This window comes from Syngnathus acus, chromosome 14 (genome assembly GCF_901709675.1).
Source record: "Syngnathus acus chromosome 14, fSynAcu1.2, whole genome shotgun sequence".
Lineage (NCBI taxonomy): Eukaryota > Metazoa > Chordata > Actinopteri > Syngnathiformes > Syngnathidae > Syngnathus > Syngnathus acus.
The window spans coordinates 160,612-177,145 of record NC_051099.1 but is presented as its reverse complement, the minus strand read 5'-3'; the positions used below and the strand labels follow the sequence as shown (position 1 = coordinate 177,145).

The following is a 16,534-nucleotide window of genomic DNA, read 5'->3' as shown; positions in this document are numbered from 1 at the left end:
GGAGATGATGGTGAACAAAAGCTTTTAACAAGCATACGGAATCATCCAAGCCGCCGGCCGGCCGCCACCCCCACCTCTCATCTTTAGGACCCTGCCCACCCACAGGGAAATGGCAGAAGGCTGACCAGGGAATAATTGTCTGCTGTTCAGCAATAGCTCACCAAACTCAGCACACCCCTCACTCACATACGTACATGCTCCATATTTGATCTTTTAATGAATGAATGAATGAATGACGCTAAATACTGCAGCTTGCATCACCGCTTGTAAATCTTCCACACACACACATACACATATATTGTCTTAACCGATTGGCCTAATTTGCCATTTGACTTTTTTTTGTCTTCCATTTTTTTAATGAGACAATCATAAAGAAATGACACTATTCTGCTCATGTAGTACAGTGTAACTTTACCCTCCCCTCAAAATAAACGCTGGGATCAATGTCTAAATTGCAAAAGTGAGCACCCCCCAGGGGAAAATGTCCCATTTGGACCCAATTATTAATTGGTTCTTGTAGTTATGATCAAATTAATCGTTAGGCTGTCAAATGTACGACTGGATATGGCACACAAATGGAAAATACAATTTCAAGTTGTTCTTGATGATCATGATTTGAAATGATCAGATATGACATTTCAACTCTAAAAATCCACATATCTTTCAGTCTTTTGTTGCTCTCCAGCCATTGAACAGATTAACACTCGTAATTTGGCCAGAAAATGCTTTTCACCTATATCAAACCAGCCTAATGGAATCATATTTACAAAGCGTAATATGAAGTAAGCTGAACCATGAATACACGTCTTTGAGTCTTTTGTTGCTTTCGGGCCATTTAGCACATAATAACTCATAATTTGGCCAGGAAATGGCTTAGGTATATGTACATCAAATAGCCTCATGTGTATATTGATGCGTCATTTTTGTAATCGTGTTGGCCTTTGTATAGAGCCTAGCGTTAGCCAAGATTGCGCTTTTTTGGGGGGGCTTTTCCTTTTTGTGAATCAGACTCATTGAGCCATGAGCAAAAGGGACTCTTATTTTAGTTTTCTTTTCTTCCTCATTCTCCCCCCCTGACATCAGAGAACGCATCGCGGGGCATTTTGTCGCCTCAGCTGGAGGTGGACGCAGTCGGTTTGATCAGCGCCCACCGCTTCAGATGCTGGCCCAGCTTTTAGCCAAAAGATGGAACTGAGCCGCATGCCTCAGCATGATCACAACTGAGGGGGGAGAAACACTGTGTGGCTAAAAAAAAAGCACAAGTAGCCCTTTTTTTGGAAACTGAAAAAGCACAATCAATTAGACAACTAGTTTGATAGAGTATATTTACTTGAGCTTGGCCTAGCTAATTGACAAACTTCAATGCTAAAACTAGCGCTGTTGAATGTCTATATTTTCGACGTAACGCCCAACAAAGAAAGAAAGAAAGAAAGAAAGAAAGAAAGAAAGAAAGAAAGAAAGAAAGAAAGAAAGAAAGAAAGAAAGACTGCAGCTGATTAATCACCGCCACAAAGAGGACAAATGAAAGTCGGGATTTGTACAACAAAGGCGTTTGTTTTCTCACCGCGTCCTTTTCACTCAAAGCGGCAGAACAGCATACACAGCTGGGCTGGGCTGGGCTGGGCTGGGCTGAGCTGGGCTGGGCTGGGCTGGGCTGGACAGACGGATGCAAAGGACTTCCCTTTTGCATTTTCACCGGAGAATCCTTTTTGTCGTTATCTCCCACGGCACAACAACAACAATCCCGCTTCTGTTGTGCCAGATTATCCAGGAGCCCGTCGTTATCGTTTGTCCAAAAGCGCCCAAGCTGGCGTCCGCTCGCCTAGTCGGACATTGTTTGCACAACCCAGGGCTTGCTCTCCATTTGTATTCTTTTTTCCGACAAGAACCGGCCTGTCGATATTTGCGGAATATATAAATCCGCGCTATCCGAGGAAGAGTGCCGGGCGGATGGAGCCAAATATCGACAGCGCTGTCTCTCAATGTTCTTTCTTTGAGGGTCTCCACTCAGCGCTAACTAAATTTTGCAATCCTCTCCATCGCGGGTGATTTTAATAGACAATGCACAGCCCATTTTTCTGTCGGTTGGCAATCCCCCCCCAAAAAAAAAAACACACACACAAAAGTGATGCGTAACACTTTATATAACCACGGAACGAAGGCATTGAGTGAGGCACGAATCCAAATGCACACGTAATGTCCACAAAAGAGAAAAGGTCTAAGTTCATTTTCTTGTGCTTTTTATCCGTTTAAAAGAAAATGCAAGTATTATTCTCGTAAGTACTCGTTTCCCGCCACGGCAGCGGCCTCCAATTATGCAACTGCAGCTCATTTGTGCTCTACTGTTGCCACTAGCACGCGTGACTAATGAGGAGCTTGAATAAAATCAAGAGCGGCAAAATAATTAAGGCTGCAAGCAGCGACGGAGAGGCGCTCTCATCCCATTTTCCTTGAAATGATCATCAAACTTTGAAAGCACGCTCCACCCGTAAACGGTCCGTGACCTCGGCAAAAATTGATCTTAGCGTGGCCCTTTTGTCGAAGGTACGTGCTTCCCATCGGGGCCAAAAATGGCTGCCGCGAGGCAAAAATGATTTTGTCGCCGTTCAATTCTTGAGCCATTTTTGGTTGTCCTGTTCCGAAAGACTTGTCTGCCAAATGTTCCATCTATTGGTGAAACGGAGGGGTCAGGGTCCATTTTTTTCCCGTCAAGTCTCTGTCAACTGAAATCACAGCAAAAATGGTGGGTGGACTTGAAGTTGAACTCTGGGCTTGTTCGGGGCAGATGATTCCCCCCCCATCATTCCAGGGGGCGCTACTGCGTGAGTAATTCTTGCAATTTCAATGGGGATTGGCGCCAAAAGCCGGAAAGCTTTTCCCGGCCGGGGCTCGGGGCTAATGACCATAAAGTGAATATACATCTCCGCGCCGTCCCGAGCTCTAAATCTGCAGCAAAGAGCTTCCCCTCCATCACGGGCGGCGAGCCAGCGCCAGATGATTTAACGACGTTGTAAAAATGCGGTCCTGGACGGAGGCGGAGAAAGTCGCACCTTCAGCGGTAATTTGTTTCCCCCCGGAGGGCCCCTTACGCTGCTTCCCGGCATGCACCTGCCCGCCGCCGCCGCGCGCTCAGAATCCGTCCTGGCCCGGCGATGAATGGCGAGCGGCTCATTGATTGTCACGGCTTCAATTATGGTATGCTCTCATTGCTCTGGTCCGCGTTGAATACTGATTCCCTTTTTACCAGCGCTCCGGCGTCTCTCTTTAGATGGCACGCCACATCCCGCTCACGGTTAATCATTGATTTAGTCGGCAAAAGCGGATGCTGTTTTTTGCTGAATATTAGCCGTCCTCTTTTTCCGCCCTGGTTTCTGCCCGACTGATGACGTGCGCTCAGCAATGCTTCGAAGAGCAACCTGACTGCAAGCTCTAACATACACGCACGCAGCAAGTTGATCACGCAGAGATTTTTGTCCAATTTCTTGTGCACACTATCATCATCAATATCATTGACTTTTTTTCTTTGATCTAGAATGTATTTATCCATATCCTATTTATCGACGGTAATATTTTCTATCAACCATTTGGAATTTTGAAATAAGAGACTGTATTTCCCCAAAGCATATTTCTACCATTTTTATTGAACACCAATATTTGCAGCATCCCTCATTTTCAAGTTCTATTTTTGAAAGAGTGAAGTTGCTCCCGATCACACTTTGACACTGGAGTGAGTTGTCGCGACGTCCTCGATGCAACTCGTATTTAACTTTGATTTGCAACATTTCCCCAGCTCCGATAATTAGGCGCAGTGATGATCTCCAAACGTAACGATAAAGTGTTTCCAAATAATAGATGTATTTTGAAAGAACATGTCGGTGACACTTTGACACCTGAGCGGTGTCAGCCGGCATCGCCGTCAGAGCCCCTTTTCTGAGCTCCCGTGCGAGCGACAAGACGGCGTCTCGTTACCTCGCCTTCGATCCCGCGAGCTCCGAGAGAGGCCGACAGCTCGTCGGGGGGAGTGCCGGCGGCGCTCGTGCCGGCGGCGCTCGTGCCGGCGGCGCTCGTGCCGGCGGCGCTCGTGCCGGCGGCGCTCGTGGCGGCGGCGCTCGTGCCGGCGGCGCTCGTGGCGGCGGCGCTCGTGCCGGCGGCGCTCGTGGCGGCGGCGCTCGTGCCGGCGCTCGTGCCGGCGCTCGTGCCGGCGCTCGTGCCGGCGCTCGTGCCGGCGCTCGTGCCGGCGCTCGTGCCGGCGCTCGTGCCGGCGCTCGTGCCGGCGCTCGTGCCGGCGCTCGTGCCGGCGGCGGTGGACAAATCTTCTTTGCGGGTTTCTTTCCGACTCGTACTTCTTTTGGCCTGCCGATAAGAAATGTGAACACTGATTGGCATTTCATGTTTTGACTTCAAATTGTGCTATGAAGAATTTGTGAAGGTTGTTTTGGCCTCCTCAGTGGAAACCCTGCTGCGTTCTCTCCTCTTACATGACCCCGGTATAAGTAAAGCATACAAGCACGGACCCCCCCTACACTGCCCTCCTTAACTGCTGACCCCTCCAGCTGTCTACATTCATTCTTCAAATTCAGGCCGGCCGTGATGGCTAAGACAAGAGTGCAGACCTTGCGTAACGGCAGCGTTGGAATAAAAATGTCAATCACTTGCTTCTGGTGGGGCACTGCCCCACATAGCATTTTTTTTAAGCATCAAGGGCCATGAAACGGATGAATTGTTCTGGCAATCTTCCTCTCAGCGACTGGCTCACTTATGTTTTATTAATATCTTCCCGCTTGCAACCTTTTGCCCTGAAAGAATTGAAAAAGGTTCAAGTCATGTTAATTAATTCTGCATCAAAGCAGATTAGAAGCCGCTGCCCCAGAAAAAAAAGAAGACTAAAAAGTGCTTATCGGCTCTTTGTTTATGAAGACTTTGAATGAGGATGGCGGGGTCCCCCCCCCCCAACCCAAAAAAAATGGAGGCCGCTCATTTAGCATTCCTAAGGAGCTCGGCTCCGCCAGATAAGTGTTATCAGCCCCCCAAACTTCATCCGCGGTCTTGCCGGAAATGATTTAGCGTTTTACATATGAATTAGCGCAAAGCGTACTTATCTACCGCTTCGAAACGGCCTACTTGAACCAAATTACGGCCGCTGCATCTGACATGAATTTATTGAGGTGAATTTGATGCAGACGATTCTAAAGAGGATATTCTTTGGGCCGCATTCGTACAGCGTCGGCGTGCAAATCGATGGGACGCCGAGTCCCTTCCGCTGTTTGCCTTTCTTTTTTGTTTTTTCTTTGGCGGTCGGATCAATGTTGGTGGCGTACGAGCGAGCGTGACGTCCCTGGACAAGAACTTGTACGATTGATTCTTGCCATTGGTAGCACCGTCCGCGGCACGTTTATCTCACTTGCGCAGCAGCTGCTTGGAAAAGCGGGCGATTGCAGTAATCCTCAGGAGCCTGCTGTTTTTTGTTGTCGTGCCATTCAAAGGAAAGAAAAACTGCAAAAAATGCAGTTTGCTCGCTCCCCGAGACAGATACAAGATACGTAATATGAATGGAAATATTTTGGGGCATTTTATCGAGGAGTATTTTTTAAGGGCATATTGCGCTGACAATCAACAAAGTAAACGAAAACGCCGTTTTTTTCTTTGTGTTTCACAAAGAAAGTTTTAGTTTTCCTGTAAACAGCTATTTCTTCCACTATATATACAGAGAAACGAAGATGTCTTTAAACCCAAATTTACTGGTGGAGACCCTTTTTATTTTACAAACAGTTTTACTCCTAAACATCATTTGCTAAGAAAAAAATGTGTATTCATTTTCTGCCCTTCTTTTTTGAGATGGTTTTTAATGATTTATTCCAAGAAAACCTTTGCGCCCAGCTGTACCAATGTACCTGTAAAATGGTAGATTTCAAAACATTTGACGCCACTCTGGTCTTCCTCGCGCTAATCCAGTCGGTCTCCAGCGCGCGGCACGCTCCAAATCACGGACGCCGACTCATGTTAGCTCCGGCTAAGCCGATTTAGCGGCGACATCAGACGGCTTTCCACTTGTTATTTCTTACTGGCAGGTAGCGAGCATTAGCTGGAGGAAAAAAAAATCATTCATGTGGAAAAGAGCGGATTCTTTTTTTACCAACCTGCTGGCCCAAAGGACCACCCGTGCGTGCCAATCCTACAAAAGTCTCTCAGGGGGCTTTCACCCCCACGTTGGACTATACCGAGTAGTGGAACCAATGCTTTGCTTAGCAAAGTCTGCTAACTTAAAGCTAACACATGAGGTCTAATGGTAACGGAACACAAATGGGCCAGCAACACACGTAGACAAACAATATCGCCAAAAAAAAAAAAAAATCCACCGGCGTCTATATTCTTTATCCTGATTTTGCCATTGCGTGCGGCTTTTGGGAGACCTTGGCGTGAGAGGAAAAGCATTTGCCGCTAAATTCCAACCGTTTCCTGCGCTTTCTTCTCATTGACTTTGGACATTTTAATAAATGAAGTGAGGGACGCAAAATGTTTGCTTAGTGGAAGTGAGTGCACTCTGATGATTACTTGCGCTTGGCTATTAACGGGGACTCATCTGCAGCGTTGACCTTTAGCGCCACCCGCATAACAATGAGTGAGGACGGCGTGCTCGTTTGGCGGCGGGAACGCACATTTTCCCTCTTTTGGTGTCCCGCCAGGCGTCGTCGTCTTCTTCCCGTTGTCAAAGTGCCTCAGCTCACCATTCACAGTCGGCCGGTGGACTTTGTCATTTCAACGCCGCGTCTAACTCTCAACTCCTGAATTGACTTTGAGACGGGATGAAGCGGCGGCGGCGGCGGCGGCGGCGGCGGCGCCCTTGCCGTTGTGTCTTTTTATTTGGAGGGAGTCAGACTGGACGTGAGGACGCGCAGATTCTATTAGAGGCTTGCCGTGGATTCTTTGCCAGTAACCTTGGCGCGAGCGTCTGTTGGCTGCCCTTCACATCAGCCCTCTAAGCCTTTTAGCCACATAATGCAAAAACGACTTTGCGGGAATGCGTTCCTTACTCGCGCAACGGCAATACAATCAGTTCCGTTCCGACGCGTGAAATGGTTACGGTCTGCTTGCAGTGGGGCCGAGCGGGGCGGTGACCCACAAAAGACACATCGCAATCTTTTGTGTTCAGGAAAGTTGTTCTGTGGCTATTTGTTGATTGGCTGATTTAGCGAGCAAAATGTCCTCGCTTGTCCTCGTTTGGGTCGCAGCTTCTCACGTCTTACTTTGGGCGAGAGTCTGCGGCCGGACAGGTCGCAAGGTCACTGAGGCATTCATAGCCATGGGCAATTTGAGTCCTCAACCAACCTGCCGAGACCAGAACTCAGGACCTCTGGACTGCATTACCGCAGCGTGCCACCCAAAGCAGTTAAAATTCCACACGGTTGTCGGCCCAAAAACCATTCAAATTCCGGTCCCGCTGTTCCTTTGCCGGTTCACTTTGGCCGCGCTGCATTCCAAGTGGCAAACTGTCAGCGTGCTGCGGATAGTCCAACGGCGTGCGGGGAACGGCGTGCGGGGAACGGCGTGCGGGGAACGGCGTGCGGGGAACGGCGTGCGGGGAACGGCGTGCGGGGAACGGCATGCGGGGAACGGCGTGCGGGGAACGGCGTGCAGCCCCCTCGCCTCGCCTCACCTCGCTGTGCGTGCGTTCAAAGGCCGAGCGGCAACCAGCATGTGCGAAAAGTCCAAATTTGGAGTGTTGTTGAAGAACTCTGGGTTTTTGGCGTGGAGTGTCCACAAAGCGGGAAAGGTCAGACGGTTTTGCGCAGTGGTGCTCTTTCTTTAAAGGTGGGAGGTTGAGGCGGTGGGGCCGGAGCACTTGACAGCCCAGCGGGCACCCGTGCTGGAAATGATGTGCCGCACGCACGGGTCGACCGAGCGCCGGCCGTAAATCCCGCCGTGTAAATAAAGATGGGCCGTCCTCGCTCTGCCACGTCTGGGCTCTGGAGTCTCTGTGCAAACAACGTCCTGCCTCCTCGCTCTGAGCTTTTAATCTCTCTTTTCCCATTTGCTCGACAGCGTGTCATGGAAAACGAAAGGCGGACGCTGATCTTCCATCTCGTATCCGTCCTAAGCGTACATCAATACCCGCATTTCCTCGGGCACCGTGGCTACGAGCCAAACCTTCTCGCAAAGTACGTGACCTTTAGCGGTCGAACTTTATTTGACCTTTTCCAAACGTTTCAATGCCCGACCGTTTTAGGACTCTCTTCACAATTTGCTGTCTGTGGATTAGCATTAGCCTCAGGTAGCAGCATCATTAGCCTCTTACAAGCAGCGCATCCTTGAATAGTTGAGAGAGAACTCAAGGTATCCAATGGAAAGGCTGCTTTTCTGCTTTCAGTCCTTTACACACCCATCAGCGCAAATATACGAGAACTCCTTTTTCCAAGATTTAGTCCATCTCGGTCGGCTTCACTTGACAATACAAGCCTTAGTGCTTGCAATGGGTTCTTAACAATGCGAGTCCACGCCCGTGAGTTGTGGGCTTGTTACACGATCGGCACTCCTGAGCAGGAGTGTTAATAACTAAAGGAGCCCCGCTTGCCATTGATGGATTTTCAGGAAGGGGGAGAACGGAAATGAGAAGTCCACTGATGTGATGTGACCAGAGAGCCCAAATTAGGTTCAACTTAAAATGGTGAAGAGGTGAAGCATATTTGTAAAAAAACAACAACAACCTGAGCTTTGAAAGCATTTCTCCACATTTGACTGTACGTTATGGAAAATAAAAGAAAATGACTTGAACATGACAGTATTAACCATTAAATACGTCAAGTCAAAAAATAAAAAATACTGCTTTGATTTGACATTAAATATACATGGCCTGAATATATTATATTATTTCAAGGCAAGTCTTGAGAGGATATTTCAAAAAGAAATTTATGTTGAGTGAAAACGAAGCATTACTATTAAATCTATCTTTCAACGAAATATTGGCCATTTCATGTGGCTTTTTTTCTGCTTAAAGTAATGACTCATCTTTAAATTCAAGTCATCATTAAATAAGCATTTTTTTCGAGCATGATATTTGATAGCTCCCCACCCAGTGCCGGTCATAGAATAGAATAGAATAGAATAGAATAGATCTTTATTGTCATTGTCACCTGTACAACGAAATTTAAAAAGTGCCAACCGATCCGCGCATGCGATAAAAAATATATAGAATAAATAGAATAAAAAGATAAAAAAAACAAGCTAAAAACCCACAGAAGAACATACACAGACATAATCATTTACGTTTAGCTGCATTCAATGTGACTACCGCTGTAGGGTAAAAACTGTTGGCGAATCTGCTAGTCCTCGACCTAATTAATCTGTAGCGTCTGCCTGATGGCACAGATTAATATATGTCAAATGTTCTTTTCATGTTCCAGACAATCATCTTTATGGTGGTCTACATGCGCCCCCGTACCCCCATGAACTTGCTACTGTCAGCTGTATTTTAGTACGTGGAGGAAAGACATCACCCTAAATTGAAAATCTGCTCGTGGCACCCTCGTGCACTTGTGATGCACCTACAATAAAATGCGGGCCGACAGAATTTTAATCGAGCAATTACATTCGGATTTCCGGCCCAGACGAAACGGGGCCCGCTCGCCGTCGCCACGGCAACAATTAACAGTCACACTTATTATTAAATGTCTCATTGCGGAGATTCAATAAAGCGGCCAGGGCGGGGCGCCGTTCCGTTTATCGAATGCGCCGAGAGCTAAACGACATCTTTAAAGAGGACGTGCGGGGTTTCGAAACTTTTATGAACTTTGATCGTTCATTATCGCGTGTTCAGTTGGTGGTTCTACGGTTAGCTAAATTTTGTTTTTCTTCAAAATGGGAGGATTCGGTTGAACGTGTAACAGCTGATGATTCGGATTTCATTTGCAAGCGAGGTTCAATCCCACATGTGACGGCGAGTCACATTAGTGGGCAAATGGCGTACAAATCGGAAAATAACAGCAGTGAAACAAGAGGCTGCCGTGAAGGTGGTTTTGTGCTGCGCCTTCATTACCCAGTCCAAATGAAAGTAAACATGGCAACAAGAAATGATTTGTGAAATTAGCGGAGACTCATTAGGGGTGAAAAAGGACCTTTTGAATAGCTTATAGGAATCGTTTGTCCATTACAGCATCTTTTAAAGAGTTGCCTTGGCGCCATCTTGTGGCCTCTCGTTGCCAAGGAATTATGTTGAAGTATTAACGTAGTGCTTTGCCGCCATCTTGAACTATCCCACGGTAATGTCGTTTGGAGTGATAACAATTGCTCATATCTCCCGGCACCATGCTACTACTTTCCTATCGGCTATTTGATTAGGTTGACCCATTGCCGTTTTAGCGAACCGCATGCTGCCTCATCCGTTAGCATGGTGACAAAGCACATTTTAGCCGCCGCTAGTCGTATTTCAGCTCCGCTACTTGATTTGATCCTCCCTTTCTTATTTTGCATCGACACACTCGGTAAAAAGTGTCGCACGCTCAGGCAAACACACACACACACACACACACGCAGACGCTTGTAAATCTCACGGGCGCACATATGCTTTTATGCACACTGATGGCGTTCTTGGAGATTCACGGCGTGCTGCTTGTGGAAAAAAAAGTGTAGGGCCTTCTGCCTCAACTCTGGAGTGTTCATTAACTCACTCACTCACGCACACGCACACGCACGCATGCACACATAGCGAGGCGCCAACAGACATAAAGTGACCCCTGTGAGGAATTCATTCATTTTTATGTCTCCTCTTCACCGCATGACTGTTTATTGGTTTTTCCGAGCCATTAGGTCAGCAGCTTTTCGGGACTCAATCCGCTTTTTTTCATTTATTTATTTTTACCCAATGTGTGTCACGGTCGCTAAAAACGTCTTTTAAAAGATATTAAAAGGAAAGCCGTCCAATGTCTAGGACTTGGCGGCAAACCCGTTTGTTCGTTAGGAGGCGTCCCTTTAAATCCGCCGAGCGTCCCGTCGTAACTTCCGCCGCCTCTTTCATCGCCGTGTCGTCATCCGAGGGAGAAGCCGCCGCCGCCGCCGCCGCGCTCCGGTGCATCGTTAAAACTGTGATCGAGTGTGCAGGGAACAACTCTTGATTGACATCAAGTCGGACGTTGCCATACAACTAACAATAAGATGGCTAAATGATGTCATTGTCACTTCGATGGTTACTCGTTCCAAATAATGTCTGGTCGTTGTTCTATCTCTGACGGCATCGCGTCGCCGGCCGCCATCGATGTGCTAATCAGCAGCGCCGTCGTCAACACGTACGTACGAAGCGAGCGCCGCCGCCGCCGCCGCCTTTCCATCGTACGGCAGCGACGGCAAATGTAGCAGCTTTAGTCGGAGTTGTTTGTCTGCTTGTTTGAGCAGCTGTCCGACATTTCCCTCCGGCTTCCCCCTCCTCCTGCTCCTCTTGCGGATTCATGTCAGTATATTCATAGCTTGCGGTCAAACCATCTGTGAAGTTGCGGCGTGCCAACAGCGCAAAACGTGATCGTCCCGTCGCTACGAGCCACCTTGTCGGAAGTTGACACTTCCCGCTTTGCACTGGACCGTCGACGCCGCGTGCTCACGCTCTAGTTGAGACTTGTTGCGTGCCAACTGTCACAAAAGTCCCACCCGCCTTTTATGGATGTCCTAGATGGCGGGCTTCTATGGCATGATCCATCGCCCTGTGAGGCGGCGTGACAAATCCACCCGTGGCCCAGCCCAGAAGCGGCGCAGAACGACAACTTGGCATTTGAGCTGCTCGGATGGACTTTGACGCCATTCCTGGCTATATCCGAGCCACTGTGACACTTTTCTTCCCGCCAAACCTTATCCCGTCCGAGAAAATAGTTTACGGCTATTTGCATTTACTTTGTATCTAAAACGTGAATTTCTCTTCTGTAGTCATCATTTGGACATCTACGACAAAACGGTCGCGTTTCAAACTACGGCAAAGCTAAGAGCGGGTCCCGCCCGCCCGCCCGCCCGGCCGGAGCGACAGCGGCGTCATTTCTTGATCCGGACGGAGGGATTGCGGCTGATTTATGGCACCGCTGAGAGTACAAGAGCACAACTTATTAGACACGTTGCAACACTCCTTGTTGCTTTCAAGCGGCAAATAATGGACCTTGGGAGGAAATACCTAAAGTGCTTGATTTGTTGGGGACTATTTATAGACGTGTGTGTGCGTGTGCGTGTGGATTTTGGCGTGTCAGAAAGAGGCACGAGCTCAACAAATGAACGGCAGCTCGGGGACGCCGGGGCCGGCCGGGGACCTTTGGCCGGCCACCGTAAATCTCCGAAATCAATACGACGGGGCCGGGGGGTAATCAGCGTCAATGATTTGAAAGCGGAATAAGACCCCAGGGGCGGCAGCGGCGGGATGATCAAATCCTCCCAAAACATCCCGAGGATGAAGGATGGCGAGTCAGAGGAGAGCGGGAAAGAAGGATGAGGATTATTGATGGTTTTCATCCCGAAAGCCTTGGGGCGCTTTGCTTGCGCCTTGACTTGTCTCTTTCTGACTCGCCATCACTCAGCGTCACCCTTTTTCTTGACGTATTACCTTCCAGTAGCTTCTTTTAAAAGCGCACGCTCGATCACGCTTTTCGATTGATTCCGCCGCGCACGCTTTTTGCAACGGCCGTTACACAAAGAATCAAGGCGGCGAAAGCCAACGTCAACGCCTCGGCCAGTATCGACGTGCAAAAAAAAAGCTCACTCGCGCGCTTTTAGGAGAAATTCCGAGCGAGTTACAGGAGCCCAACGGACAAGACGTAGCTTGTCGCCGCGACGGCGGCCTTTCACCTCGCCGCCGTCGGCTCGTATGTGTCACCTAGCGACGTTCCGACACTGTGTGCCGGATGCGTCCAAATCCCAGATAACGCTTTTAATACTCTCACACTCTTGGCAGCCTCAACTCCACAAGCTTCCATCTTTTTTTTTTTTTTTTTTTTCTCCAGCAGATAAATGTAGCCCGGATTGGAGGATTAGCCTCTTTTCAAAGCAGATGCAAACCTCCCAAACTCAGGCGTGGAGACGCTGCGATTTCTTTTTTTTTTTTTTTTTTTTTTTTTACAGCATCGCGATGGCAGCTGCCTGCACTGCGGAGATCAGCGAGTACACTCCATGATAGCGTTTCACGTCGGGCTGCGCCCTTCGGCCGTCTTGCTAGCTTAGCACAAAAGAAGCAACCTTAATCAAGGTTGCCGTTAATCAAAGGCTTTTTTGACACTTTAGTCTGGTGATGAATGGAATGCATTGAATTGCTGCTTGCGGCAGGCAGCTTTTATGATTATTATGATTTTTTGGGGATCATTTCACTGTATGGCAGATTTGCGTTTTCAAGGATGTCGACGTCAGGAGCGACTCGGGGTTCAGTCGACCGGCCATCTTCAAAAAATGAAGAAGAAAAAACCCACCATCATGTGACTGAGAAAAGTTCATATTTGCCAGTTTCCTCTTTGTCCTCTACCAAAGCGACGAGTGGAGTCCTGGTTTGTTTATTTACCTCTGCTGTAAACAGACCTTTTGCACGGCCACCCGCACCGTTCACGCGTGCGAAGGGGGAGGAGCCGCGTTGACGTGTTACCTTTTTCCGAGGCCGCGTCTCCGTGGGCCGCTAAAGGTCAAGCCGTGACCTACGTGTGTCACGAATGGGGAATGAGCCCAGGTAGCAGGGGCGCAGGAAGGAGAATGCCAATCCAATCACGTGCACAAATCCACCTTTACGTACGAATAGTCCAGGTGGTTCCGGAGGCCTTTATTTATCTAATTACAAACACCTCCCTTAAATAGACGCCTCAGCGTTTATCTAGCAAATCAACATCAAATAACTTGAATCAAAAAGAAACCCCGTTCATGAGTCATTAGTCAAGGAGTGAGCCCCTCATTTTGCTGCCTCCCCAGCATCTATTTCATTTTTCTCAGCATGAAAAGAAAACGAAGGGCAAGTAAAGTTCAGAAGCGAGAAATGGGACTCCTCAAGTCAAGTTTATTTGTATAGCCCTAAATCACAAGCAGTCTTCACAAAAATTGACAATTATTCTTAAAGCATCCCCTGATCTTAAGCTCCCGCTCCTCCTCTTCTTCCATGGCGGGCGGCGCATGCTAATTTGAAGAGCGGTAGCCGGCGCTCGCATACGCTGCTTTTCATTTCAGCCCGCAGCGGAGCGCCGCCACCCTTCATTAACCTGCCCCGACCTGCTCGTTAATTCACACTCCAGCCCTAATTAGGCAACGGCGGGCGGGCGGGCGGGCGGGCGCGCCTATTTCGCCGTGAGACTCCTCTGTATCTTTATGCCGGAGAGAAAAGAAAGAATTCAGGAACTGAGAGTCAAGGGATGGTTTTGGATCAGCGAGACAGACTCTGGCCGGGTCGGGGCTCGCGTGAAGAAAGCAAGAAACGTCAATTAAATTGAAGAGGAGCTCTTCCGCGCGGGAGAAAAGTTTTGGAGACTAATGCCAATCCGGAAAGGTTGCCTCGAAATTAGTCTCCACTCGTATAGACAAACAAGCAAATGTTGAGCTGCTAATGCATCAGCGCTGCGGACGGCTTCAACCTTGGCCTTTGGTGCTGAGAAAAAAATCTCTCTCTCTCTCTCTCTCTCTCTCTCTCTCTCTCTCTCTCTCTCTCTCTCTCTCTCTCTCTCTATATATATATATATTTATATTTATTTATATATATATATATGTATATTTATATATATATATATATATATATATATATATATATATATATATATGTATAATATATATAACAATACCATTACAGCAATTAGAAAGGCTTGAAAAGCGAAGCGTGGAGAGTCTCTGAAATATCCACACCTTCTTCCTGTCGTTTGCCAGTGTGATTTTTGCCTCGAAGGCCGGAAAAGTTGCGGCATCAACTTTTTCTTTTTATAGTCATATAAAGCAGCAGCAGCAGCAGCAGCAGCAGCAGCAGCAGCAGCAGCATCATCACAACAACAATGTCACGGCAGGTGACTAATTGCCACACTACCTTTTCTCATATTCAAGTGGCGCCTGCAACGTTGCTAATTGGCAAAATCACAGTCGTTTAACACGGCCGAGCCCAATGACCGCTTGGGGAATTGAGGCCGCCGGCCGGCAAAGCTTTTTTTTGTTTTTGTTTTTTTTGCTGATCCGCTCTACTTGTCGCCTCTCTTTTCAAAAGCGATGACGACGGGAGACGAGCGGCGGCGGACGGCGGAGGAGTCGTAATGATCATGTGGCCCCCGAGAGGATGATCAGCTCAGCGGCGGCCCGTCCGGATCGCTCAGCCGCCTCGTCTCAGGTGATTAGGGAAAGCCCGCCGGACGCCGAGTCAGCACACTCGCACGCTGAGGTGAGCTTCTTTTTTTGTCCTCATTTCAACTGAGGTTGTTGGCTTTTTTTCTCTTGCCCACAATTTGTGTTTTGGAGCACGGTGAGATAGGAACTCGTCTGGGGTAACAAAATACATTTGTATTTTAGAAAATGGATATTCTTCCTCCTTCAATTGGGGCACCAAAGATACTAAATGAGTCACCTCAATTGGCCACTTTGAACGCCGATGTCAGGCCGCGGGCGCCAGCCTATTTGAAGACATTTGCTCGACCACTTGCGCTCTCTTTTTACTGCCAATTTGTTCGTCGGGACCATTTTCTATCATTTAGGACGGTCTTTCGCCACTTTGCCGGCAGGACCAACACAGCAGTGACTCCACGTTCTCTTTTCAATCTTCAGAGTGCCCGCCCGCCCGCCCGCCCGCCGGCCGGCCCGCGGTGACAAAAAGCGTCTCAATTAGATCCACGATTAGGTCATTACAGGCATGCAATTCACTTGAGGATCATAGTTTCAAGCGGCAGAGAGTGAACACGGACGGACGGCGGCATGCACGCGAGCTGCCGGCCAATTTGACGTCAAGGAAGTAATTAGTGGAGGCTAAGGGCCTCCTCGGCCACGTGCTGTCGTCACGCTGCGCCGCTAAAAAGGGATTTCTAAGGTGTTTCCCGAGGCAAAAGAAAAAAGGAGGGGCCTCCATCCCAGACTTGTGCTCCAAGTTTTGACCATGGGGATGGATGTCAAAGTCGAGAATACACTTCCCAATGAACAAAATTCATCTTTTCAAACTTTTGCCCTTCTCCTCCCAGGACATAAATATTGACACAGCTTTCCTGGATTTAATATTTACTTGCCGCGGCTCGGGCGACGTTCAGGCATGTGAGCGTGCGCATGGCCCGCAGCGCCTGTGCGTGTTTCTGCGAGGCAGCTCTTTGTGTGGTCGCCCCCCCCCCCCCCCACACGCACACGCACACACTTTTTTTGTACTTTTTCCCGAGCTCCCGCTTCATATTTTATCGGCTTCTTTCTAAACGCATTCAGACAAGCAAGCCGCCACCGCTACCGCATGCGTTTCTTGTGTGTGTTTTTTTCTGTGTGCGAGTCAAAAGCGCTTCGCTCAATGGAAGCGGAAAGGAACTTTTACCGACTGCATTGTTGAAAGAAAGCTGTTGGTAAATATTGATGCGGATGTTGCCTAGGAAGGTGTGAA

The 16,534-nt window shown here is 48.4% G+C and overlaps 1 protein-coding gene across 2 annotated transcripts in view; it reads left to right on the top strand.

Annotated features, from left to right (window-relative positions):
- sgcd (sarcoglycan, delta (dystrophin-associated glycoprotein)) overlaps positions 1 to 16,534 on the top strand; it is a 58,289-nt gene that overhangs the window by 6,863 nt on the left and 34,892 nt on the right. For both annotated transcript variants that reach the window (XM_037269389.1, XM_037269388.1), the window contains one exon: positions 15,176 to 15,346. In XM_037269389.1, the coding sequence (XP_037125284.1) occupies positions 15,245 to 15,346 (102 nt within the window). In that variant the 5' untranslated portion in view covers positions 15,176 to 15,244. The remainder of the gene's footprint in view (positions 1 to 15,175; positions 15,347 to 16,534) is intronic.